Genomic DNA, 27,926 nt, shown 5'->3' with positions numbered 1-27,926 from the left:
GTACTAATGTGGAGCTAGAGGAGGGGAGTAATTGGCATCTTATGAAACTATTGGTTATTAGAGGCATAAAGTCTGGAATAAGATTTAGAGGCAGGGGAGGAATAAGGGAATTAAGGAGCTTAAGAAAAGGAAAGAAAGATAGATGATTCTATCAATAGGCAGATAGAGAAAACAGGGAAGAGAGAACGCCCCGAACTGCGGCTTACATACTGTTTCATGAGAAAGTCTTTAGATGCCTAAGTAGTCTGTCTTTACACAATAGATGCTTATTTAGTTGTAATAATGGAAACTCAGAATTCCTACGTCCTGTATCCAGGAGTATTCCAAGTTGCAGGCATCTGGCACTGTACTCTGCCCCAGACTCAGACTCATAACTCCTTGTTTTCATAGACTTTCTTTATGCACCTTTTTTTTTTTTTCATTTAAAACTATCACCACCACCATCACCACACCAAAGCCATAGAATAAATGATCACCTTTCACTCAGGTAGGACTAGAAGAAATGGTTTTAACTTGAATCTGGAAGAAAATTAGAAATTTAATGATGGAAACATTTTAAAGGAGACTGCCTTCGCATTTATTTCACATGGCTTTGTTTGAGATATAAATAGACTAATTTTTACAATGCTTCCCAAATTTAGCATTCATCCGAAACAAGGGAGCTTGTGAAAACACTGTCTGAGCCCCACCCCCAGAGACTGGTTCAGCAAGTCTCTGGTGGGGCTGGAGAATTTGTATTTCTATCAACTTTCCAGGTGATACCGATGCCACTAGTCTGGGACCACACTTTAAGACCCTCTGGATTGATTCTCTGACAGCTTCTGAAATCCCCTGCTCCCCATCTCTGTCGTCTTTTTAGAAATATGATGCGCTGGGTGAATGCCTAAGAACCTCTGCTTGGGTCAACTGCTCCATATTTTCACACAACTGTACTGATACTGTTTTTTTCCAAAGAGACTTTGTTTGGGGGGCAGCTGGTAGAGTGTGTCAAGTCCTCACTGAAAGCTGCCTCCAGAATTCCCTGCATGGACTGTCTTGCTTTTTTCCTAAAATCTTTCCCCAGAAGGGCATAGAGAAAGGGATTGAAGCAACTATTGGCAGATGCTAAAGCAAGAGACACATGGTCCCAGGACAACAGAGCTTCCCCAAAGGGAGTTTCTGGGTCAATAAACAGTAAAAGGGCTCCAACAATGTGGTACGGAGCCCAGCAGACAAGGAAGACAGCCACCACCACCATAGCCACTCTCAAGGTTTTGCTCCGAGGCTTGGTGAAGCGGCTCCGACGCATTCTGAAGATAATGAGGCTGTAACAGGCCACCATGAGGATAAAGGGTAACAGGAAACCCAGCACTAGCCTAGTGATGGTTATTGCTACCTGGGGTGTTGGCACTTGATGGCCATATGCAAATTGGCCTAAATCATCATACTGGAAATCTTCCAATGGCTCCGATGGGTATGAGGAGCTGCCGGAGGCACTAGAGAAAAGGTCTAAATCAGCAGGAAGAAAAGCATCAGAGTTCTCCAGTGGGTTAGTTCTGTGATCTTCAATGGGAAAATCACTGGGGATTGTAGCTGAGAACTCATCAGCTGGTTTAAACACATTATAATATGGATATTGAACAGATAATCTAGCTGAATCCGTAGGGAGTGAATGTCCAGAAGTTCTTTGAAATATTTGAGAACGGAGGCCAGCGGTGGCTGCCCAGGGACAATCATTTGTTTGTTGAGAGAAAGAATCTAACCTATCATCCATTTCTTCAGGCAGCTCAACAATGGAGTTGTCAAGAGACCCGTTTTCCAGTAGATCAAAGTTGAAGTCTGAGTAATCTAATGATCTGTAGAGACCAAAATTGTAGCCACACATACTATGGTTGTCTATAGTGAATGTTTCCCGGTATATGAACACAGGTATGCACATTACAAAAGCCACTACCCAGATACATCCACAGATAGTGAAGGCTGTCCCCACTTTGCGATGATTCTGGCACCAGATTGGCTTGAGTACCAAAAGACAGCGGTCCAGGCTAATGGCGGTCAGCAGGAAGACGCTGGCAAACATGTTGAGGACAATGATGGAGGGGATGAGCTTGCATAGGAACCAGCCGTAGGGCCAGTGTCCTTGGAGAGCCAAGTGAACCAGGGAGAAGGGCAGGGAGAGGCAGCAGAGAAAGTCAGCCAAGGTGAGATGGAGAAACCAAACTGTGCTCACACTTCGTTGCATCTTTAGGCCAGCCACCCACAGCACCAGCCCGTTGCCTGGCAATCCCAGTAGGAAAGTGAAACTGAGAATGACCATGGAGAGAATTACTTGGGGTTCATCCCAGGGCTGTGATGGTAGGTCAGTTGAATTGGTCTCAGCAGAGAAAGACTCCATTGCTAAACTTTTATAAAAATATAAACAAAAATGTTAAAACTATCTTTAAAAAAATGCATATTCTTAGAATTCTAACCTCCCCACATAAAGATGTAGAGTCACAAAGACCCTCACACTGTTTTAGTTTTATTTTCCGACTTCACATTGGATTACACAAAAACATTCTCTGAAAGACAATTTAAAATCTACTCTATTGACATAGAGAACAGACTTGTGGTTGCCAAAGGGGGTGGTGGGGGAGGGGAGTATTGGGAGTCTGGGATTAGCAGATGCAAACTAGTATATATAGGATGGATAAACAACAAGGTCCTACTGTAGAGCACAGGGAACTATATTCAATATCTGTGATAAACCATAATGGAAAAGAATATATATATATATTTATAGCTGAGTCATTTTGCTGTATAGTAGAAATGAACACAGCATGGTAAATCAACTATACTTCAATAAAATTTTTAAAAATGTTTTCTTTTTTGGCCATGCCCTGTACCACCTGTGGGATCCTAGTTCCCCGACTAGGGGTCAAACCCAGGCCCTCGGCAGTGAAAGCTCAGAATCCTAACCCCTGGACCACCAGGAAATTCCCTCCGTTACGTCTTTTAGATACAACCTCATTTTTTCCTTTTGCTGTCAAATTGATCAAGAGTTGTTTTCCCTCTTTGCGTTGGTTTCCTTACCACTCATCATTTCTTTCTTATTTGTTTTTTATGAGTATAACTTGAGAAAAATAGCTTGATTATTGCAGAAACAGAAATCATTCATGGAGATAGGGAATTCCCTGGCGGTCAAGGGGTTACGACTCCACGTTTCCACTGTAAGAGGCGCAGGTTCCACCCCTGGTCGGGGAACTAAGATCTCGCAAGCCACTTGGCATGGCCAAGAAAACAAAACAAAACAAAAAAAGAAATCATTCATGAAGAAACTGAGAAAACATAAGCAAGCAAAAATAAGAAAATAAAAATGTCATATACCACTAGTCAGGGATTACTATTTTAGTATCTTAATTTACATCCTTTTGGATCTTTTTTCACATACATACATGTATACTATATGTATGTATATTTTTTGTTAAGCAAAATTTAACAAAATTAGATTATACTGTGCATATTGGTTTAAAAATTTTTTTAATTGTGGTGAAATACATATAACGTAAAACTTACCATCTTAACTATTTTTAAGTGTACAGTTCAGTAGTGTTAGGTATATTTACATTATTGTGCAGCCAATTTTTAGAACTTTCTCATCTTGTAAACCCGAAACTCTATACCTATTAGAAAACAACTCCTCACTTCCCTTTCCCCGCAGCCCCTGGCAATCACCATCCTACTTTCAGTTTCTATGCATCTGACTCCTCTAGATACCTCATATAAATGTAATCCTACAGCATTTGTCTTTTTGTAACTGGCTTATTTCACTTGGCAAAATGTCCTCAAGTTTCATCCATGTTGTAGTGTGTGTGTCAGAATTTTCCTCCTTTTTAAGACTGAATAATATTCCACTGTATGGATGTACCACATTTTGTTTAGCCATTCATCTGTTGATGGATATTTGAGTTGCTTCCACATTGTAGCTACTGTGGATAATGCTGCTGTGAACATGCATGTAAATGCATATTGTTTTATATAAACTGCTTTCTTTTATCACTTTTATCAGTTAGCAGTCTCCACATTATACAGTAAGATTGTACCTTAAGGAATACTCAGACTTTATCCATTTTTTCCAGCTGTTGCCAAAATAATCCTTTATACCTGATTTGTCAACAACTATATCCAGTCTAGGATCACACTGCATCAGGATGTTTCTTAAGTCTCTTAATGTAGCACTGTTTCTCTTTTTCAAGGATACTGGTTTGTTTTGGGGTCTGTTGTTCTCACCACTCACTTCACAACCCTTTGTAATTGGTCTTCTTCCCCATCATGCTGCTAAAACTAACTCTAGATAACAAACCCAAGCATCTTTTTTTTTTTTTTTTTTTTTTTTGTGGTACGCGGGCCTCTCACTGTTGTGGCCCCTCCCGTTGCGGAGCACAGGCTCCGGACGCGCAGGCCCAGCGGCCATGGCTCACGGGCCCAGCCACTCCGCGGCATGTGGGATCTTCCTGGACCGGGGCATGAACCCGTGTCCCCTGCATCGGCAGGCGGACTCTCAACCACTGCGCCATCAGGGAAGCCCCCCAAGCATCTTTTTCTCTGTCTTTATCCTCCACAATATCCATGTCATTTGATACACTGGCTTCTTAACACTTTCTTCTCTTGGCCTCTGTGACATTACCCTTCCCTGATTTTCAACATTCCCATAAACATACCCTACTTTATAGCTTTCCTGAACAACTCACTATTCCAAGTCAATAGCATTTTCTATTCCTTGGCTAGTGCTGTTTACTTCTATATGGAATTATATCCTCCACCTTAACCTCCTCTTTCCTCCATTCTTAATCTCTGTCTGTTGAAATCCTAGCCATTCTTTAAGATCAAGCTCAAATATATCTTCCCTGAAACTTCTCTTATAATCCCAGTCATAGTTTATTTCTTCAGCCTCCTATTTTTGGGTGTGTGTGGGGGGTTGAACTTCTTTTCATATTCTCTGTGCAATGATGCATTTCATCTTGTATTATAATTCTTTTTGTGGCTGTCCTATCTATCATTCTGGCCTTAAGTTTCATAATGGTAAAAAAGAATCTTGTTCCTAAATGCTCGTTCCACAGAATTTAGCACAATTAAAGATTACTTGAATGGACAGATGCTCATTTTGGGGGTTAACTTTTTTTCTTTTTCAACTAAATGAAAAATTCTTATTGTTGTCCATTTAATCCAGTAAGGATGCTGTCTCTTCTAACTTCCTTTTTTGTTTTCCAGTTCCTAATTCTTACTGGCTGTAACAGCATTTTATGTTTCCTTTTGTAGAAGTCCAAAATACTTGTGTGACTTGAAGCTGTTCTGCTGAGTTAACTACATGCTGCCATAGGGATTAGCAGAAGTTAGAATAACTAAGACAACAGAATACTAAAAAAGAAGAAGTGATTCTCATTCTCCTTTCGGTAACCTTGCTTATTCCAATATTCAAGTCCTGTCAGGGTCACTTCCTTCACTGTTGTATGTGGCAGCTACCCTGATCCACTGTCCTACACACATATTCACACATAGACCCATAAAATATTGAGAGACCGATAGAGTCATAGAATTCTAGGACTGAAAGCAAAGTTAGCAATCATCTCTTCTTGTCTCTCTTTTTATTTTGTAGTTTTGGACACTGAAACTCAGCAAATTAGGGGACTTTTACATATTCACAACTAGGAGGGTTGTCATATCCTAGGTCCAATGACTGTCAGGCCAATACTCTTTTTACTACAAATAATCACATAACTGAAAAGCCTTTGGTATTGCTAATAAAGGGAAAGGCACCAAGAGCCACACAATAATTAAGAATAATAAGGAAATGATAAAGATTAAAAAGAGCAAAATTCCAATACAAAGAAATTGAGTCATCTGGCGTGAGCTATATTTTAAATATTACATAGTATCTGTCTTGAAATGAAAGTATATATGAATCAGAATCTTAAAAATCTTTCTGGGCAAGATAACATTTTATATTTCAACAAGTGTTTTGGCTGAAAAGTACCTCTACGTTTTTTTTCTTTTTTTTAGTTTTCAATACTGAATTGGCCAACCAGTAATTAAAAAGGTAAGTAAAATCCTGAAACCAAAATTCAACTATGATAGGGAAAGAAAAATAGATTCCAGGATCAGAACTAATGATATGATGACAGAATCAGTAGCAATAAGGAATGAGCAAAATAAATAAATAGGAGAAATGGAATGAGGAAAAAATATATATATATTAATAAAAAATAGGCAGGGGCTTCCCTGGTTGTGCAGTGGTTAAGAATCCGCCTGCCAATGCAGGGGACATGGGCTTGAGCCCTGGTCTGGGAAGATCCCATATGCCACGGAGCAACAAAGCCCGTGCACCACAACTACTGAGCATGCACTCTAGAGCCCGTGAGCCACAACTACTGAGCCCACCTGAAGCCCACATGCCTAGAGCCTGTGCTCTGCAACAAGAGAAGCCACCACAAGGAGAAGCCTGTGCACCGCAGTGAAGAGTAGCCCCTGATCGCTGCAACTAGAGAAAGCCTACGCACAGCAACAAAGACCCAATGCAGCCAAAAATAAATAAATAAAATAAATAAATTTATTTTTAAAAAAAAGAAAAAGAAGAAAAAATAGGCAATCAATGATTTGGAAAACAAAACTGTTGGAGAAAGCTGGAATCAAAGGTGAGAGAAGAAACAGCCAGTTTAAGAGAGGGAAAAATGATGTAAAAATTCAATATTAGTTCCAGAATGAAAATATTAAGAACAAAGATAAATAGAATGTGGAATATTTAGAAAAAGAAAAAGGTGGACATGGGAATAAAGCAAAAGAAATAAAAGTTGGGGAAGGGGGGCTTCCCTGGTGGCGCAGTGGTTGAGAGTCGCCTGCCGATGCAGGGGGCACGGGTTCGTGCCCCAGTCTGGAAGGATCCCACATGCCACGGAGCGGCTGGGCCCGTGGGCCATGGCCGCTGGGCCTGTGCGTCCGGGGAGAGGCCACAGCGGTGAGAGGCCCGCATATCGAAAAAAAAAAAAAGTTGGGGAAGGAATAAGGGGAAATAGAAAATAATGACTCTCAAACCATTATCAATAATGAGCAAAACAAGCTGGGCACAAGTCCTCAGGTGTATCTAGGTTTCCTTACCAAAACCCCGAGATAGTAGCTGAAGACTTCAGCATGGATCTGGAGATGTCCACGAGTCCTGTCTTGACCACAGTCAAGTATGTTTAGGAAATGTGGTGAGCACCTCCTCTTTCCTCTCTCTCTTCGTTTCTGATGATAAATTAAACCCAACACTTTTGACAACTATCTGACTCCACAAGAAGAGTTTCAAAGTGAGTCATTTCTAAATGTTTCATATAAGAAAAGTAAGAAAAACAGAAGTGGGAGAGCATGGTTCTCAAAAATTTTCTGCAGGACACAGAGTATGCTTAGAGAGAGAGTACTTTTTACATCAGCTTCCCACTTTATAGGTTTTTGGATTTGCTTTGTTTTGGAAATGCACAAAAATGATCCTATGGTATGTGAGAGTGGGGGTGGGGAGTAACTGGGGGGAATGACCTGCACAACCCCATGTAATGAATTTCAAGTAACATCTCTTATATGCTTAATATGTGTCAAAGAAGTTTGTCGTGCAAAAATCAGATGAATTAAACTGTGTTCTAATCTCTAGAGATTCACAGTCTGGTGAGAATATGTACCCATACAACAACAACAAAAAACACCTGTAATACAATTCAGACTATAATGACAGAAATAGCAGTAGAAGTAAAAGAGTAGAAAATGACATGTAGGGGTATATTTAGCCTGGGGCAATCTAGGAAAGTCTTAAGGTAGAAATAAGGTCTGGGCAGGTTCTTCAAGAATTATGGGACTTCTCTAGAAAGAGGTGACAAGCTGTTTACTTTTACTATCTTTATTATTATTATTTTTTGGGCCATTTCAGGGCATGTGGGAATCTTAATTCCCCGACCAGGGATTGAACCCATAGCCCCTGCAGTGGAAGTGCGGAGTCTTAACCACTGGACCACCAGGGAAGTCCCCACATCATACTTTTTAAATTATTCTATATTATACCATTTAGTCAATTATTCCCCTTTTCATGGATATTGTTTTTATCAAATTTTACAACAGTTACAAACAATGTTTCAATGAGTACTCTTGCATTTTACACATCTGTGAAAATTTCTGTAGAATAGTTTCCTAGGACTGTAATTGCTAAATCTATGTATGTGAATTTACATTTTTGAAAGGTATGGCATTTCCCACTAAAGAGACTCCACCAATTTACACTTCCATCAACGGTGGCGAGGGTATCTATTCCATTTTCAAAAGGTAAGGTCTTTATCATTAAGTTCAGTATCATAAACAAGTACTCTGCTCTTAATATAGACACTATACTTTGCACTGTAGGAGATGCAGAAGCAATGAAAGATGTAAATATATAATTATAATTGAGTAAGGGCCGCTAGCAAGGTAGTCCTGGGAACATGGAAGAGGGAAAGACATTCTCACTGAAACAAACATGAAGATAACACTTGAGCTGGGCTTTAAGGCTGGGTAGAAATTTGACAGACACTAATAGTGCTATAAAATAATTTATCTGTCTCTCTTTCCTACTAGACCAAGAGTTTGTGGCTATCTCCAGAGCCTGCTACCATGCCTGGAATAATACATGTCTGGGGCACCAATGAATGAATGAATGAAAGTTTGGTTGAAAAGGATGGTGGCTTTTGAATATAATTCAAAGAATTAATTTGAGTCTTTAAAGTTGTTTCTGGTGTGGATCCAGTTTTACTGATTCCTCTTTCTCTAAAGATTATACAGCAATTAAAACCAGTTGGAGAACTTCCAGCTGTATTACTTGGATTTTCAGATCAGGAAGGAAATTACTGAAAACACCTTGTGAGTAGGGCTTGTATTTCTAGATGGCTTCTGCCCTCCTTATAAAGTACTAGTTTTATGGTGTAATGTGGAAAACTTGGGGGGAATTTATGTGATTCTCTTCTGTTTTGTTCCTTTTTAATATCTAATTATAAGGTTCTAAGCAGAGATCAGATACTTTGGAAAGAGTGAAATTTTGAATATATGTTGCAAACACAGTCATATTACAACATTTTATGAGTCACGGATTAATTCTACATTTTCAATGATGGAAATCTGTAGTCATTTGGCCAAAATAAAAATTTTAGAATTGTATAATCTCTAGCCTGCTCTGAGAGAATTAAAAATAAATATATGACAAAGTTTCTGTCCTTAAGGACTTTGATGAAAAATGATTAGATTCATTATTAGACCAAGTATAATTATACTCTAAATGAAAAAATAACCAAGTGCCAAAAACTATGGATGACATAGACAAATGCTATGGCTAGTTAGCAAAGGACAAATCTGATGAAACCTGGTGGAGGTTAGAATTAGCTGGAAAATTTTCATGGAAGAACATTCTTGAGGTGAAAACTGCTCTAGATTAGGAATTTGAGTTCTAGTTTTAGTAATAACTAAATACTTGACCTTGGGCTGGATGCTTGACCTAGAATTTTTTTCTTAGATGTAAAATTAAAGGGTTGGCTCGAGTGATCTTTAAGGTTTCTTTTACATCTAACAATCTATAATTCTCCCATTTCAAGTAGGGGGAAAACACAGATTAAGGTGGAGGGAAGCCCAGCGTGAGTGAATGACACAGGTAAAGTGGTCTGACTGGAGTAAAAAGCACACAGGGAGCAATAGAAGGTGCGTAGAGAGCCTGAGCTTGAATCCCAGCTCTGCCACTGACTAATTGTGTGGCTGCACAGGAATTTTTCAGACTCTGTGTTTTCATCTCCTCACCTGCAACAGGGATTGTGTCAAGTTTTATTTATTGATACTCAGGCCCATTCCCATTCTTATTATTTCTCTAAGTGAAGCCTGGGTACTGCATCTCCGAGACTGCCTCTCAGGCAGGGTCTGCCTAGGTTCTGCCAGAGGGGCATGTTCATGTGCTCTTGGAAAGTGAAGAGAAAAGGGAATCATTGCATTTGATTCTTTTTTTTTGAAATTAATTTTTATTGGAGTATGGTTGATTTACAATGTTGTGTTCATTTCTGCTGTACAGCAAAGTGAATCAGTTCTACATATACATGTATTCACTCTTTTTTAGATTCTTTTCCCATAGAGGCCATTACAGAGTATTGAGTAGAGTTCATTGTGCTATACAGTAGGTCCTTATTAGTTATCTATTTTATATACAGCAGTGTGCGTATGTCCATCCCAATCTCCCAATTTATCCCTCCCCACCCTTTCCCCCTGCTAACCGTAAGTTTATTTTCTACATCTGTGACTCTATTTCTGTTTTGTAAATAGGTTCATTTGTACCACTTTTTTAGATTCCACATATAAGTGATATCATATATTTGTCTTTCTCTGTTTGACTTACTTCACTCAGTATGACCATCTCGAGGTCCATCCATGTCGCTGCAAATGGCCTTATGTCATTCTTTTTTATGGCTGAATAATATTCAATTGTATATATGTACCACATCTTCTTTATCCATTCCTCCGTCGATGGACATTTAGTTTGTGCAGAGTTTGCAAATATGTTTTAAAAATAAAAGAACAAAAGCATAAAATAGAATAAACATTAAAAATATTAAAATATAAAAGAGAGACATTGAAAGGGGGATCATTTATTTTCTGGCTCCTTCAGCAGCAGACAACTCTGGTGGGTTTCTGTAACAGAGATGGCAGGTGTGACCCTGGCAGCTGCTGGCAACTGTGGGCTCTGGCAGGATTACTGCTTTCAGCAGCAGCTACAGCCCTGTGAGTATTTCTCTTCCAATTTTAGGGAAGTACCTTCCTGAAGTTATATTATCTTCTCCCCCTTTATTCCTCTAGTCCTTCCAACACTTTTGCAACCAAGTCCTTGTATTAAATACCTTGTTTGAAATACCTACAATGGTTTCTGTTTTCCTGGCTGGGCAATGACAGTCGGGGAATATTCACTGTACCTACTCTATAGGACTGCTAGGAGTAAATAAATTAATACATGCAAAGCGCTTAAGACACTGCTGGCACATAAGCATTCAATAAATGTTAGCAGTTATTAGGTCAAAAAACTAATGTGGCTTCCAGTTGCCTATCGTATCAAAACTATTCTCCCATCTTGGACTCTTAGAAAATAATTTACAGAATGTTCCCTTCACATTGTTAAGTTACATCATTTCTGTCGAATCAAATTCTAACCCATAGCCCTCAAGGATGTAGATTTGACACACTCTCTACTCCCTATAGTAGAGCTGCCTAATTATGCACATAGTTATAATAAAACAAAGAGCACAAACTGAAGGACAAAGTCACCCAGAAATTAAAGTAATTCAGTCGAAAGGTAAATAAAATAAAACAAACAAAAAACTGTTAATCCAATCATAATAACAAATATCTGATGAACTGATGCCTAGATCTTGAAAGAACCCAGCCAAATTTGGCATGATGAATCATTCAAATCTGAGTGGTTTAAAGAAAATTTAGCAAACTTTGTTTCTTCTATTGATTTATTGATGATTGATTTTCTATTATAATATGTATCCAGGGCAGTCAGCCAAGGAAGAGAGATTGAAGGGGACGTAAACTGAGTGTTTCATGAACACCCTTTGTGACTTTAGTTCCATGAAACCCAAACTGGACCAGGGACTAGGTTTCAGTTTGTGTTTATCTGACCTAATGAGAAGGCATAAGAAAATTTTTCAGGGGGGACAGAATTCAGGATTATCGAGGGGTAGATGGCTCTCATAAATGTTTTAAGTGTAGATAAATTTTTGAGTAAATTTTGATGGATTTTTTAGGTTAGCTATCCTATTTGTGCATTATTTAGAAAATGTCTTCTCCATTTCATTTATCCTTTGCCTTTTCTTCCCCATTTCATTTCCACTAGAATGTGGGCAAAGAAAGTGGTGATACAAAATGATGTTGGGTTGAAAACCACCCAGTTTTTCCTTCTGTGCAGGGAAAACCACAGGTCTCCATCTCCCATGTGTCTCCTTTACTTTCACACAGGACACTTCACTTCTGACACTTGTGGTCACCAAATGTGTGTGTGTTTTTCCCCCCACATCAAACAATTCTGTAACATCAGCTGGGTGTCCTACAATTTGACTCAATTCTGACACTATCTACCTGGAGATAGCGTCACATCCCACAGCTTAAGGGCTGAGTTCCACAAGACTGCTCCCCACTTCAGATGCCAATTGCAAGTTGTAGATCCCCAGGTTACCCACAACTTCTCTCTGTCTTGGCTACAAATCAGAGGTTCCCATGACTTTCTTCCCCTTGGATTCGATTATTTGCTAGAGTGGCTCACAGACTCAGGGAGACATTTATTTAGGTTTACCAGTTTATTAAAGGATATGATAAAGGACACAGATGAACAGCCAGATGAAGAGCTACATAAGGCGAGGTCTGGGAGGGTCCTGAGTACAGGAGCTTCTGTCTCCAGTAGGGTTGGGGTGTGTCACCCTTTCGGTACATGGATGTGTTCACCAACCTGGAAGTTCTCTCAACCCCATGTTACTGCGTTTTTTTGGAGGCTTCATCACACAGGCAAGTTCAATTATTAACTTCATTTCCACTCCTTCTCCCTTCTCAAGAGCATGGGGGGTGGGACTGAAAATTCTAAGCTTCTAATCATGGCTTGGTCTCTGCAGAGCCCTTATCCAGAAGCCATCCAAGAGCCCACCCAGTCACCTCATTGGATCAAAAGACACTCCTATCACTAGGAAATTACAAGGGTTTCCCTTGTGTCAGAAACTGGGATCAGTGACCAAATACTAGAACAAAAGTTGCTCCTAATGCTCTTGTCACCTAGGAATTTACAAGGGTTTTAGAAGCCGGGGGCACAGACCAAGATATATATATATATATTTCCTATTATAAATCACAGTAGCACACATACTCATTTCAGGTGAAATGTTTTTTTCTACACTGGCCATATTTGTCAGTCATTTAGGGAAAAATGGTGTTCGAATGGTAACTCCATTTTAGTTATTATGTTCTTTGCTGTGCAGCTCCTGAACTTCTAAAACTGAATGTGTCTATGTTTATAATTACCTAAACAAACATGATCATTCTTGTTCCAAATATAAATTAATATTAATAATAGTGGTAACTTACACGTTGAGGACATCTACGAGACACTGTGCTGAGTGCTTCATTGGCTGCATGTTATTTAACTCTAACGACACCCCAATGATGAGATAGGTACTAATATTAGTACCTCATTGTCAAAAAGGACACTGAGATGCAAAGAGGCTAATGAGTTATCCAAATTCACACCACTATGTAAATGGAAGACTTAGAACCAGACAGCTGGCCTCCAGAGCCTATGCTCTTAGCCACCATGCTGCCCTGTGAATGCTAATCTGGTCTACTGTCTCCGTGTTCGTGGAAGTTATGTTCTATAATGTCACCAGGAACACTGAATTAGCAGACACTGGACCACTGCTGCTAGGGGATGTATGGGGTTGAGTTCTGCCAGCCTCTGGTCACTGCATTTTGGTCAAATGATCAAATTTTTTTGCTCTCTGCACCCCTGTTTCCACGCTCTCCTCCGTGGCTCTGAAGCTTGCCCCCCCACCCCATCTCTGCCAGTTGAGGGGCTTCCTAGTGTGTGGAAACTTTTCCTCCTTCACAGCTCCCTCCCAGAGGTCCAGGTCCCATCCCTATTCTTTTTCTCTGTTTTTTCTTTTTTCTTTTGCCTTACCCAGGTTCTTTTTGTGTTGTCTCATTGTAGTTTCATATATGTGTGTGTATATATATATATATATATATATATATATATATATATATATATATATATATTTCTTGTAACATCTTTTTCTGGTTTGGGTATCAAGGTAATATTGTCTTATAAAAATTAGTTGGAGGGGCTTCCCTGGTGGTGCAGTGGTTAAGAGTCCGCCTGCCGATGCAGGGGACACGGGTTCGTGCCCCGGTCCGGGAAGATCTCACATGCCGCAGAGCGGCTGGGCCCGTGTGCCATGGCCACTGAGCCTGTGTGTCCGGAGCCTGTTCTCCGCAATGGGAGAGGCCACAACAGTGAGAGGCCTGCGTGTCACAAAAAAAAAGAAAAAAAATTAGTTGGAAAGTGTCTTACCTCTTCTTTTTTTTTTTTTTTAGAGCATTTGTATGGGATTTACATTATTTCTTCCTAAAATGTTTGATCAATGATGAAACATTTTGCGCACGGAGGTTTGTTTTTTTGTGGGAAGGTTTTTAGTTATAAATTCAAATTCTTTAACAGGTACAGGGCTATTCAAATTTTCTATCTCTTCTTGAATTATTTTTGGTAAATTGTGTACATCCATTACCATTTAAGTTATTAAATTTGTTGGCATAAAGTTGTTAATAATATAGAGATGTGGAAGTTCACGTTTCATTTTATAATTTCATATTCTCTGAATTTTTTGCAAAGTATATGTAGAGTCCTTACATTGGGGGATTTGGGGAAATGGCCAAGTTAACAAGTTAAATGATTGGACTTAAGCAGAAATCTTGTATTATTCAACAATTATTACTGCCTACTATGTGAAGGGCAATGTGCTGGGTGCTGAAAAAGCAAAGTTCTTGCCTTTATAGAGCTGATGGTTTAGTGGGAGATATTTGAAGAATAGTAACACGTTAGATACAGTGAAAAGGTATAACAGAAGCAAGTGGAAGCATTAGAGAAAGTTCATCTAAAGGACCTGGCAAAAACACAGGAGGAGGTACAATTTGAGCTGATATGTGACTATATTAGTTTGCCAAATTAACAAGCTAGGGGAGTGTTTAAGACAGAAGGTTTAATGCATGCAAAGGCATGAAGAATATGAAGAACATGGACAACTCAAGAAACCTTAAGTAGTTGAGGATTACTGAAATTTTAAGTGAATGTCTGCTTTTAAAAAAATCTTGGATCTCTTTTATGGCCTTAATATCTATATACCTATACTTATTTATTTACTATATATATTATACACACACACACCTCAAAACATCCTATAGTAATGGATATGCCATTACCCATTTTGTTGATAGACATTCATGTTGTTTCCATTTTTCACTATTACAAACAATGCTGTAATAAACATTATTGTACATACCTCTTTGCACACATTAAAAACTTCTCTAAAATAGCTATTAGTGGATTTGCTACATTGAAGGTTATCACAATATTCTGATCAATTCTAAATTTACCTTCAGAAATGCTGTACCAAATTACCTTCCTGCTCACAGTGTACGAGAGTAGCTGATTACACACCTCCTCATAAGGGCTAGATATTATGCTTCTCTTTGAATTTTAAGGTATCACTTTGCTACGCAGGGTAGACAAATTAGAGACAGGTTTCCAACCAGTCAACATAATGAGGTGGTGAAGATCACCGCTGTTGTAGTCAGACAGCCTTGAGTTGGTATCTCGGTTTTCCATTTGCTGTCTGTGCTACTTAAATCAATTAAGTGATGGAATGGTGGCAAGTATACCTTTGGAGTGTACGAGTCATGTGTTTATGGAGACAGTAGAATCTATCATTATAATAAAACTGGGAGCAAATATTGGCTATTAAATAGTTCATGGTGCTTTCCCAATGGGTCAGGAATGAGTTGATCCCATTTACAGTTTAACACGGGCAAAATTTCCAAAAAGATAACCAGAATACACACTGAAAGTGTGGCAGACTATTTCAACAGGTGCCGTTCTCGAAACTCTGAGATAAAAAGGTGGTATAAGGCAATGGATCAAGCTGGGCGGCCATTTTTGAAGTTTGGACTCTGGAAGGTTAAAATCCACCACGTCTGTCTACGCCTGGGTCATACAGTTTTTGGAGGTACCCAATTTGGGAATACCAACGGGCGGACTCCCCTTTTCTGCTTGGAAACTACGGTTTCTAAGACACGTCTTAAAGTGACTCTTGGAAGAAAGAAACTCGCCCGAATTCACGAAGGTCGGCACCCTCCCAGAGCACTGCGGACCCTTGCCCGGAGCAAGATGGCGCTTTCCCTCCTCGCTTCTCGGGGATGGAGAGCTCCTTAACGAGAATCACTCACTTGGAGGCCACCGTTGCCCTTACCCAAGATGGTGAGTCGCGCAAACTCACCGTTTCCAGGTTTCAACATGGCTTCCCGGACCCGCGGCACCGGAGGTTAATCTCAGGAACCCAGCGGAACTCTCGCGGAAGTAGCGTAAACGGAAGTTGTTGCGTAACGCGATGCCCCTCCTCCACGTCCCGCCCCCGTGCTTACGCCGCGCCCCCAGCGGGGCGGTGAGCAGAGCCAAGATGGCGGCGGAGTTGGAGTATGAGTCTGTTCTGTGTGTGAAGCCCGACGTCAGCGTCTACCGGATTCCGCCCCGGGCCTCCAACCGCGGTTACAGGTACTAACCCCGAGGTACTGCGGCACGCGCGTACCCGGTCGGGGCTGACACTTTGCTCCTCAGTAGCACGCTGCCCGTCCCTGCCACTGCCACCTCTGGGTTGTCACCTTGCTGGGCTCCCCACCTGGGTTGTTGTCACCCTGTCCTCCTGCTCTTCCCCCACTCTGGACTGCTGTCATCCTTGTTTCCGGCGCTTAAAAAAATGACCATCGTGCATCCTCCCACCCCTCCTCCCCCGGATCCCTCTGGGTTGCCCCTCTGCTCTCCATCCGTTTCCAGTCGTGTCTGCTTCATCGCCAGTCACCTTTCCTTCGCTCTTCCCTGCGTCCTTTAGCTTGTCACCCTCATCTTCCCCTCGCTGTCTGTCCCCGCCCCCCATTTCCAGTACCTCGTGCGTATTTGTGGGTAATCATTGTGTCGTTGGCCCCTCTCTGGATGAGCTAATTTGTCTTTTGTGCTGTTCCGTCTTGTCACCAAATCTCATCATCCACCATATGGTTTTTCCTTTCAGCTCTTTTGCCAGTGGGCAAAGGTTATGATCGTAAGTTTTCCAATGGTTGTCCACTCTGTCTCTTTTCAATATGTTTTCTTGGTGATACTATAGTATTTTCAATCTTTCTTCCCTACCCCCTTCTCTCCACTTCGCCTATAGCTTTTACTTCCACAGTTAACGCAGCATTTTCACTGGAGGGCTGACTAACCACCTTGTAATCCAATGACTGGGAGGGTCTGCTTAAGCTGTAGGTAGTCACTAAGTCATGTAGTCCAAAGAGTTCACATGTAACTCACTGGGTTGCATGTTAAAAAATATGAGTGTAAGCCCTCGCAACTTTACAGCTGTATGATTTGAGACAAATCTCTTAGCCTCTCCAAGCCTCAGTTTTCTCATCTGTAAAATAGAGAAAAAAAGGTGATAATAAAACCTGTAATAGCTACGTACCTTGTAGAAGTTTTTAGAGGGTTAAATGAAATCATATAATAAATGTGAAAAAGAATTTAAGATAAATTTCCTAAAAAGAATTTAGGAAAACAGTAAAGCAGCATATAAACATGAGATACTGTTTTGATTTCTCTCTCTGACTCACATCACCATGATGATTTTCCTCTTGGCATTTATTATTACCTTGGCCGAAAAGTTATCCTCTCCCTGTGTCCAGTGTTTTGCCTCCTTATCAGAGGTTCATTCATCATGAATCAGTATCTTTCTGCTTGCTGACCTGTGCACTAGACCCTGTGGGTTGTACCTTTTGGCAAAGAGGTAGTCCTCATTTCAAACTTTCAATCAGACCCCAAATTGACCATGAATAAGACTCTACATGCTTCTTGATGGTAGTCACAGGTACTAATATGTGTGCGTCAGCTGAGAACTCTCCTTCTTTGGTGAGCCATTAGAAAATGGTTTCCTAACCTATAAAACTTTTTTTTATTCATCATTACCCTCCTCCTCAGCTAAATCAGTATTAAACCCTATAGTGTGGTTTAATGTAATGAACAGAATGCTGGACTTTGAAGTTAGGGATTGTTACTTAGTGTGTTATTGTCTATTTCTTCATTTAGAGAGAGGTGGTAGACTTTTCATGCCTATTCCATATGGCTGCTGTAAGATTTATTGCCAAGGTAGATGAAAATTTGTGAGGTTGGTTTAGAAGATCAGTAAAACCAAGAGTTCCTCAGGCTAGGTCAGGGGAGTGGGAGAGGAGGTAAGGCTCAGGGCTGAGGGAAGCTGCTGCCATGAGTATCCATTCATTTACTGAGGATTTGTTCAATATTGGCCACCAGACACACAAATAAGCCTAGGAACCTGTCCAAAGAAGCGTGTCTAGTAGGCTTGTTCCTAATATTTTCAGTAGCCCATTTACACTATGTCTAGCTCATGGCGGTATAGTGGAATAAGTAATGACTCATTAAAAAAATTTCATAGACAGGGACCTCTAGAGCTTGCTCTAATCTGGATCAGATTCAGGTACTTGAGGGTCTTTGAGGCGGGGGGACATCAAGAGAGAAGGGTGTGACAAAGATTTTATCTTGCAAATCCTATTCAGAACTTGTCCTAATGTAAATTTTCATTTCTTCCTTTCCACCATTTGCTTACCACCTTGTGAAAATTATTTTTATTCAGATATACTTTATTGTTACCTTCCTAACCTGCAAGTATTAGTCTTTAGGTTCCCAAGGGATGAGTTATTTTATTTTATTTTTTTTTAGGGATGAGTTATTAATAACTTTTATTTGCCCTCCCTTTTCCACACTGCTGGCAAAACAAAATCACAAATACAATGTTTTGTAAAATTGTTTCATGTTTAAATAATGCTTAGATTTCATTCAGATTCATTTATAACACAGATCATAAGGATTCAGTGTTTGTACTGTTTTCCTGGACATTTGTATCTCTAATCCACATGTCCTTCCTGAAGTCCAGATTCATATATCCAAACGCATACTCTGTATCTCCTCTTGAAAATCTGTAAGACATCTCAGACTCAGCATAGCCAAAACTGAACTCCTGATCTTTCTTCCCAGACTTGCTCTACTTGTAGCCTTCCTCATCTCAATTATTGGCAATTCCTCTGTTCAGGCTAAAAACCCTGGAGTCATCCTTGATTTTTATCTTTGATGTCTCTCTCTCTCTTCTACCTCAAATCCATTCCATTAGAAAATCCCGCTGCCTTACTTTAAATATATCCACAGTCTAGCCACTTCTGCTCCTTTCTCTTCCTAGTCACCATTGTGACTCTCCTAGATTAGCACAGCAGTCTCTTAACTAATCCCCCTGCTTCGGTGTTCATATTGCTGCATCTCTGCTATGATGGCAAAGTAGTCCTTTTAGATTAGAAGGGAGATCATGTCACACCTCTTCTTAAATGGCTCCTTTTTCACTCACAGTAAAAGCCAGAGTTCTTACAATGGCTTACAAAACCCTACCTGTACCTGATCTGTCCCTCAGTTAGCTCTCCCACCTCATCTCTTTATTCTAACCACAGTGGCCTCCTTGCTTGAGGTCAGATAATGGCAGGCATGCTCCTATCTTAGCATCTTTGCACTAGCTGTTTCCTACACCCGGAATGCTTTTCCTCCAGATGTCTGCATGGGTAACTCTCACTTCCTTCACATATTTTTTTTGTTTTTTCTTGCGGTACGCGGGCCTCTCACTGTTGTGGCCGCTCCCGTTGCGGAGCACAGGCTCCGGACGCGCAGGCTCAGCGGCCATGGCTCACAGGCCCAGCCACTCCGCGGCATGTGGGATCTTCCCGGACCGGGGCACGAACCCGTGTCCCCTGCATCGGCAGGTGGACTCTCAACCACTGCGCCACCAGGGAAGCCCCTTCCTTCACATTTTTGCTCACATTTCACCTTGTTAGTAAGGCCTGCCTTATTAACCTTGACCACCCTTTTGAATGCTGCAACCTGTTCATGCTCCCACGACCCTCCTGATCTCCCTTTTCTGCCTCTGCATTTTCTTTTTACCATAGCAGTTATCACCTCTGAGATGTTATTTTACTTATTTATTGCTTCTTTTTTATTATCTATCTTCTATTAGAATGAAAGCTTCATGAGGGCTTTAAATTTGGTTCCCTCTTGTATCCCAAGTACCTAGAACAGTACCTGCAACTTAATCCACACTCTGTAAATTTTTTTTTTTTTTTTTTTTTTTTTCTGTACGCGGGCCTCTCACTGCTGTGGCCTCTCCCGTTGCGGAGCACAGGCTCCGGACACACAGGCTCCGCGGCCATGGCTCGCGGGCCCAGCCGCTCCGCGGCATGTGGGATCTTCCGGGATCGGGGCACGAACCCGCGTCCCCTGCATCGGCAGGCGGACTCTCAACCACTGCGCCACCAGGGAAGCCCCACACTCTGTAAATATTGATTGAATTCAGTGAAAGATAATATGTTTAGGGATTTGGGAGGCTTCTGTACCTAATATATTTCATTTAGTAGACCTTGTTCCCTGATCAGCAAAACACTATTATATAAAATACCATCTACAGTATTATATAAAATAGTGTCATTGTGATACATTTTTAAATTGCTTTTTTTTTGCACTTTATACTTTTATTGATGCTTTTTGGACTTCATTAGTAACATTTCTTCTATTTGCTTTGGACTGTGTGTAACATGAGGCATCTGAATAGAGATAATCATGAGCTAGTCTTTTGATTATTTAATACGTAGAAAGAGTAAGCAATTCAGAAGAGGGAAACAGAAATATAGCAAATGATTCTGCGTAGGTTTTTAGTGTATTAAAGACATGGACCCGAGGCCTGAGGCTTCTCCATTTTCCTATCCTAGGGCATCTGACTGGAAATTAGATCAACCTGATTGGACTGGTCGCCTCCGAATCACTTCAAAAGGGAAGATTGCTTATATCAAACTTGAGGATAAAGTTTCAGGTAATCTGTGGTGGTGACTCTCTAGCATATTAAGGATATTGGTTTGGTATTCTTTTATAAATACCTTCAAATTGGGGACTGGAGTTCAAATACTTGTCCATTGAGTTTTAAATTTTTGCTTCCTTTGCTCAAAGAAGTCTTTTCCTTACCTGTCAGGGGAGCTCTTTGCTCAAGCACCAGTAGAACAATATCCTGGTATTGCTGTGGAGACAGTGACAGATTCCAGCCGCTACTTTGTAATCCGGATCCAGGATGGTACTGGTAAGGGATCAGGGATTTTGAATGGGTTGAGATTAGGAAAATAGTTAATGCACTTCAACAGAAGTGTGCCCCAGTGCATTTATCTTACTTCAGTTTACTAAGTTTTTCCTCCCCTTTGTCCAAAGTTAACTCTAGTTGCTAAAGGAGAAGGATTAACATGTTTGTAATTGATATGAACACAAGTTCCAAGATGTGGTTATTAAAAGTAGACATAAATAAATCAAAATGTTTATCTAACCAAAGAATTGACACATATTGCCTGTTCATTGTTGTGGTGGTTTTTTTGTGGGACTATCTTACATCATTTGTGTTTATGGCAATCATCTTTTCTCCAATCAGAGGTTGGCAAATTTTTTCTGGAAATACACAGATAATAAATATTTTAGGTTTTGTGGGCCAAATGATCTCTTGCAACGACTCAGTTCTGTTGATGTAACATGGATGGTATGTAAACAAACTGGTGTGCCTTTGTTCCAGTGAAACTTTATTTACAGGAACAAGCTCTGGCAGCATTTGCCCCATGGGCTGCATGCTGTTTGCCGATCCCTGGTCCATGAGAAAATATTACATTCACAGATGTTATCTAGTTAGGGTAAATATTACATTGATATTTTCATTGGATAGAGTTTGCCCTAAGGGATACTTCCTGTTCTGAAGATTCCTGTCTTTTTCACAGGGCGTAGTGCTTTCATTGGCATTGGCTTCTCAGATCGGGGTGATGCCTTTGACTTTAATGTCTCTTTGCAAGATCACTTCAAGTGAGTGAAGCTTGTTTTTATTTACCAGGTTAAATATTTGGGGAATACTGCTCCTCAGTTGAGGGGGCACTATCTCTTTTACCTCCTGGTTTCTTTACTTGGTAAACTAGTTCACGTGAATATAAATCTTCCCATTCACTCTGTTTTCTTACATTATATTTGTATCTATTCTATCCTTTCCTTATAGCTAGAATATGTTTTTAATCCCTTGTACAGTGGTTTGAGATGGGGCTTTTGTTTATGCCTCTGGGGAATTTGCCCTTGCTTTTAGGTGGCTGAAGGAGGCCTAACAGTAACAGCAGGGCTGTCTGTGAGATATGTGGGGAGTTATGTGCCAGTTTTGTTACTCCACGTAGCTGACATGTTTTGTGCCTATTGCAGTATTTCTTCAGCCCATTCGATTTTGGCTCAGCTGTGGTAGACAGCACCATGCACACTGTCAGCTTCCTACCTCAAGGGCAGGCTTTTCTGCCTTAGGACTTCCTGAAATTGTGGAAGGCCACCCAGGTAGCAAGGGGGGGAAACCTGGAAGGACTGAGGAATTAACACCCCCTCAGGTGCTGCCCTCAACCATGGGGGATGGGAATTGGTGGCTAAGTGCCCTCTTTTGGAGGGACAAGTTTAATAGGCATTTTGAATGGTTCCTCAGCGGTATTGAACCCCAGTTGCCCTCTCTTGGCTTTTCTTCCTTTCCTTTCTCACATCTCATGTTCCCTTATTCTACTTTCTGGAATCATGTTTCACATAAATTAGCTACACTCAAATTTGTGTGTCAGACTCCACTTTCAGGGAATCTCAATTAAAATAACTTACTCTTTTACTGAAGGTGGGTAAAGCAGGAATCTGAGATTTCCAAAGAATCTCAGGAAATGGATAATCGTCCTAAGTTGGATCTGGGCTTCAAGGAGGGGCAGACCATCAAGTTGAGTATTGGGGTGAGTCTGGTTCCCCCCACCCCTCCTTGTATTTCCATAAGCCTGTGACTTATTCTTTTTCTTTCTCTCACTCTGCTCCTTTGTTTTTCTTCTGTAGAACATCACAACCAAGAAAGGAGGTGCTTCTAGGCCCAAGACTACAGCGGCTGGGGGCCTAAGCTTACTCCCACCCCCGCCTGGAGGCAGAGTCACAATTCCCCCACCGTCCTCCTCAGTTGCCATCAGCAATCATGTCACTCCACCGCCTGTACCAAAATCCAGTCATGGAGGTACTGATGCAGGTAACTGTCTCTAGCACTTTAACCTTGAGAAATCATATCTTAGGGTTTAACTGGGTAACACCTAATTGCCAAGGAGAGTGTCGATGGTTTTGCCGTTAAATGGCACTTGACACTGACAAGGTGATCCTGGAAACCCCTAGCAAGGCATTGAAGCTTTTCTAGTGAGCTGAGAGTCATGGTTCTGGGTGGTTCTTTGGCCGAAAATGAGTAGATATTGAGAAGACTGTTTCCTTCATTGTACCTTGGTGAGAGAGATGCTAGTGGGCCTGAGAGTCAGATGGGCCAAGATTTTGGTCATGGCTCTGCTACTTTTTATCTGAATGTGTTGGGTAACATTATTTAATTTCTTTGAGTCTCAGTATCCTTACCTGTAAAATGGAGATGTAAAACCACCCAAAGACTCTGAGGGTGAAATGATGTGATGGCACCTAGCCCAGTTCTTGGAATATAGTAGCCATTCAGTGAATGTCACTTCTTAATCCGTTCCATTTCTTCACAAGGGCCATGAGAGGAAATGAGACGCCATCTGAGTTTATGAGTACATTTTCGTTTTTCTTTACTGCCTCGTGGGAAAAAAGAATAGATATAGTTATTTCCATTTAAAGGATGAGAAATTAGAACTTGGGAAGGAATTTTCCTAAGATTAGAGAACCTAGTATTAGAATCTGGGAGTTTTAAGTTATGTCATTAATTAGTTAATTATAATTTAATATAATTTAAGTTTTAAATTATATCATTAATCATTTGTAATTGATTGCCAAGAGCAAACTTTCTCCTTCTGGAATTTTTGAGGTAAAAGTGGTTATAGGCTACTTCTTTTGCTAAGTGTTGCCAGAAGGCACTGACAATAGTATCTAAGGTTTATTTATTTTTATTTTTTAAAATTAAACTTGCTGATTGTAGATTCACATGCAGTTGTAAAAAATAATACAGAGAAATCCCACATACCCTTTACCCAGTTACCCTCAACATTTTGCAAAATTGCCATTGAGACCATCTCCTCATCTTACTTAGATTTCGTCTGTGTGTGTTTTTTTTTTTTTTTGGCTGCATTGAGCTTCTCGTTGCGGTGCCCTCTCTTGTTGCAGAGCGTGGGCTCTAGGCATGCAGGTTTCAGTAGTTGTGGCTCGCAAGCTCTAGAGTGCAGGCTCAGCAGTTGTGGCGCATGGGCCTAGTTGCTCCGCGCGGCACGTGGGATCTTCCCGGGCCAGGGCTCGAACCCATGTCTCCTGCATTGGCAGGCGGATTCTCAACCACTGCGCCACCAGGGAAGTCCAGATTTCGTCATTTTTACATATTCTCATTTGTGTGTGCAGTTGACCCTTGAACAGTGCAGGGCTCAGGTGCACTGACCACTTCCTCCCGGCCCCCCCGCCCCCCCATGCAGTCAAAAATCTGTGTATAACTTCATAGTTGTCCCTCCGTATCTGCAGTTCCAAATCTGCAGATTCAGCCAACCACAGATCATGTAGTACTGTAGTGAGTGTTTATTGAAAAAAAATCCCTGCGTAAGTGGACCCACGCAGTTCAGACCCATGTCGTTCAAGCGTCGGCTGTTGTTCTGTGCAGTTTTATCATGTGTAGATTCCTGGATCCACCACCGTGGTCAGGATACTGAACAGTTCTACCACGACAAGGATCCCTTGTGTCGCCCTTTTATAGCCACACCTCTTTGCCTCTCCCCACAATCCCTAACCCTCAGCAATCAGTCACTAATCTGTTCTCCATCTCTAATTTTGTCACTTCAGGAATGTTACATAAATGGAACCATATAGTATATAACCTTTGGGATTGACTTTTCCCACTCAGGATGATTCCCTTGAGAGTCATCAAGTTGTATATATCAACAGTTTGTTCCTAATTATTGCTGAGTAGTATTCCATGGTATGGTTGTACCACAGTATGTTTAATCATCACCCATGGAAAAGCATCTGGGTTGTTTCCGGTTTTTGGCTGTTACAAACAAAGTCACTGTGAACATTTACGTATAGGTTTTTGTATGAACATGTTTTTGTTTCTAAAAGTTTTATTATGTTTCCCCTTTTCTTACTTCTTCTCTTACCTTGTATTCAGATATCCTTTTAGATTTGGATTCTCCTGCTCCTGTAACGACACCAGCACCGGCTCCAGTTTCTGCAAGCAATGACTTGTGGGGTGACTTTAGCACTGCATCCAGGTATTAGCATAGGGAAACCAGCATCCTCTCAACCAGGGTATCGATGATGTATGTACAGTCAAATGAAGTCTCTGATCTGGGAAAGCAGGGCATTTGTAGGTCGTATAGCGTCTTCAGCAGGAATTCTAGGTAAGAAAGTAGAGGAGTGCTGGGGGTGGTGGGATAAGGAAGCTGTAGCACGAGGCTTGAGTGGAATATCTCAGGCCTTAATAAGTAGAATTGCCGTGAAGTATAGTGTCAGGAATTCTGGGCAGAAATTTCTTACTGTTAAGGATGGAGTCCCTATCCTAATATGCCTTTGGCTCTCTCTCTGTTCTGTCTTGCAGCTCTGTTGCAAACCAGGCACCACAGCCATCGAACTGGGTCCAGTTCTGAGGAGCACTGGCAGGATGTTAAGGACAGACTTGAAGAATCAAAATGACCTTGAGGGCACCCATCTGTGAGGGGAGCTCGGAACCCCTTCCCTCCCCAGAACCAAAATTATTGAACAGTTGTTTTCATAGCTTCTCCATTGCATTCAGGCTGGTGTGTCACTCCCCGGTGGTGTTCCTTGCTGTACAGCCAAGAAAGTATTTCTTATCTCCTGTTCACTATCAGGGCAGGGGAATAGTGAGTCTTATGATACTTGTGGCTGACTATTGCAGGGCTCTAAAGGCCAGGGTCTCTTTGGTGGGGAAATAACCTCCAACATCTGTAAAATTTTCCCCATCTTTAAATTCTTTAACTTCTTTCAGAATCATCTCATGACCCTTGTGTGCCTCTTTGTGAAGCTCTGTTTAGCAATTTCAGGAGAGACAAAAACCTCAGAACTTCCTTTTCCATTAATTGAAGACTCTAACAATGGACAGACTGATCACAGTGTTTACAGATTCAGAATTTTGATAGGGGTAGGTGTGAAGAAAGACCTGTTTCCTGGGTCTCTGCTATATATCCTCCCTCAGGCTTGTCTTATTCAGTGAACATCCAGTGCTGGGTGCAGCCCCCTGACCCTCTAGTGCGTTTACATGTCTCTTCCTGTGACAAGAGGGTTGTGTTGGTGGCACCGCACTCTCCTTTTGTTGAATAGTGCAGCATCTCTGATCAGTGGGTGTCTCTCGGATGAAGGAGGTTCAAGGGACTATGTTTTCCTACTTCTTTTCTAGAGAAGCAGTTACTTTTCTTGCAGCTCCATCTAGTTGCTGCATTTGAAGCACAGCGTTACTTTGTAATGGCCCCATTATTTGTCCTAAAGTTAAAGGGTTTAGAGTTTTTAACCTAATTTGTAGAGCAGAGAGATTGAAAGCACTTAACTCTTGTACAGTACCCACATTGCCTTGCTGCCTGGGTATCTGGCTCCTTTTCATACACATTTATTTTTTCAGTCCACCAGCTCTTCAACAGAAAGCTGCTATTACATGTACCATCATTTATGAAGCAAGCTGGAGAGCCATGGCTTTAGCTGTGGTAGATTTTGCCCAAACAACAGCTGCAATACCCATCACCAGGAGTATCTCAGAAGCAAGTTGCCCCCCGCCACTTTCCCTCTCTCTGCCCACCATTCCTTTTACAATGCTGTGAAGGGGTCCCGCTCTTAGGTGAACTGGCACCAGCTATTTTGTCTGCTAAGGGGCAATTTTGAGAGTGAAATGGGAGGATCTCACTTCTTCCCTTAGCACCTATTTGGATGTGTACCCTCTGGCTGAAGGGAGTCCTTATATTTAGTTTCAAAATAGATTCTCTCTCTTGGATTTCCTTCTTGACTCTTTTTAACTTTGGGTCCATTTTTTTTTTTTTTTTTTTTCATTGCTTCCCGTTCCAGGCAGCTCTTTTCTTGCAGAGCCATGACAGGACATTTAAGAATTCCAATAGAAAACACTAAAAGGAAAGCCTATAGAATCACTAGTGACTAACTGCTGGGAGCCTATTTTCTCAATCTTCCTCTATGTTGTGTTCTTTGTATTCTCAAGATGATAATATATTATGTATTTGAATTGCTGAAGAATTGAAAATGCAGCTTCAGATATATGTATATAGAGCATATGTATGCTGTATTGGTGCAATAATGGTAATTAAAAATATGGAAAGAGGTAGTGTCTCTTTTATCTTTCTATTTGCCTGTTTCATTATCTTTTTTATTTAATTGACCCAATATAGGTGGCCAGTAGGTAATAAAAGGACGTTTTATATCCATTACTCATTTTCAAGAAATGGAGGTTTTAAGAAGTTAAGGCTAGACCTCTGTCTGTCCTCATGTTTCTAAACCCACAGAGGCTCCTTGTCGAGATCGTTTGTATTTATTATTTATTTGCTGGTACAGTTAATTTCATTTGCTTCAAATTATCTTTGTGATCTAGGCCACCTTTCAGATCCCAGAACTATGGTCAGCATAAATGAAGGGAATCAACACATGAGATAGAACTAAAGTGAGACTCATAGACTTTGGAAGCCAGAAGGATCTTGGAGTTCTCATTCAGTGATTGTCACGGGAGATGAATCAGAATGATATGGGTACTTCTTTTTTTTCAACTTAAAATAACATACTGCTCTCTCCAGAGATTCTGATACACCGGCCCCATTCGCCCTCCCAGGGAAGGGCTTGGATGGCTTCCCCAACCATGGCCTTTCTTATCATTACTGAGGTTGTGAGGCACTATCATGGATAAGCATATATCCTAAACTGCAGGGGGTTTTTTGGGCAGAAGATGCAGATAATAATTTTTCCAGCTCAACCCCCTTGGTGAGACATCGACATCTGCCTTCACGGTTGTCATGTGAGCTTTTATTACTCCTTACTTCCTCCATTC

At 41.0% G+C, this 27,926-nt stretch overlaps 2 protein-coding genes across 3 annotated transcripts; one reads left to right on the top strand and one right to left on the bottom strand.

The window, feature by feature from the left end:
* Positions 1–123: 123 nt before the first annotated feature.
* On the bottom strand, positions 124–16,249 carry C3AR1 (complement C3a receptor 1). 2 transcript variants are annotated; one of them, XM_060113190.1, is made up of 3 exons: positions 16,071–16,249; positions 10,382–10,501; positions 124–2,381 (listed from the first exon to the last, which is right to left on the bottom strand). In XM_060113190.1, exon 3 carries the CDS (start codon positions 2,372–2,374, stop codon positions 920–922), a length of 1,455 nt encoding a protein of 484 aa, XP_059969173.1. In that variant the 5' UTR covers positions 2,375–2,381; positions 10,382–10,501; positions 16,071–16,249; the 3' UTR covers positions 124–919. The 2 variants fall into 2 exon arrangements, with proteins under 2 accessions (XP_059969173.1, XP_059969174.1); XM_060113191.1 differs by having other exon boundaries at positions 10,382–10,486.
* On the top strand, positions 16,228–27,204 carry NECAP1 (NECAP endocytosis associated 1). Its single transcript, XM_060113192.1, has 8 exons — positions 16,228–16,345; positions 20,632–20,732; positions 20,889–20,993; positions 21,670–21,751; positions 22,578–22,686; positions 22,784–22,967; positions 25,041–25,143; positions 25,470–27,204. The coding sequence occupies exons 1-8, from the start codon at positions 16,251–16,253 to the stop codon at positions 25,516–25,518; spliced, it is 828 nt and encodes a 275-aa protein (XP_059969175.1). The 5' UTR covers positions 16,228–16,250; the 3' UTR covers positions 25,519–27,204.
* Positions 27,205–27,926: the final 722 nt, after the last annotated feature.

The sequence above is a fragment of the Mesoplodon densirostris genome, chromosome 11 (genome assembly GCF_025265405.1).
Source record: "Mesoplodon densirostris isolate mMesDen1 chromosome 11, mMesDen1 primary haplotype, whole genome shotgun sequence".
NCBI lineage: Eukaryota > Metazoa > Chordata > Mammalia > Artiodactyla > Ziphiidae > Mesoplodon > Mesoplodon densirostris.
The sequence above is the reverse complement of the archived record's forward strand: the minus strand, read 5'-3'. Positions and strand labels throughout refer to the sequence as shown.

Excerpts from the sequence above, each read along its gene's own strand:
- C3AR1 (XM_060113190.1), bottom strand. The coding sequence starts at position 2,374 with ATGGAGTCTTTCTCTGCTGAGACCAATTCAACTGACCTACCATCACAG.
- NECAP1 (XM_060113192.1), top strand. The coding sequence starts at position 16,251 with ATGGCGGCGGAGTTGGAGTATGAGTCTGTTCTGTGTGTGAAGCCCGAC. Across the intron at positions 22,968-25,040 it reads TCATGGAGGTACTGATGCAG|ATATCCTTTTAGATTTGGAT; the intron begins GTAACTGTCTCT and ends CCTTGTATTCAG. Across the intron at positions 25,144-25,469 it reads GACTTTAGCACTGCATCCAG|CTCTGTTGCAAACCAGGCAC; the intron begins GTATTAGCATAG and ends TCTGTCTTGCAG.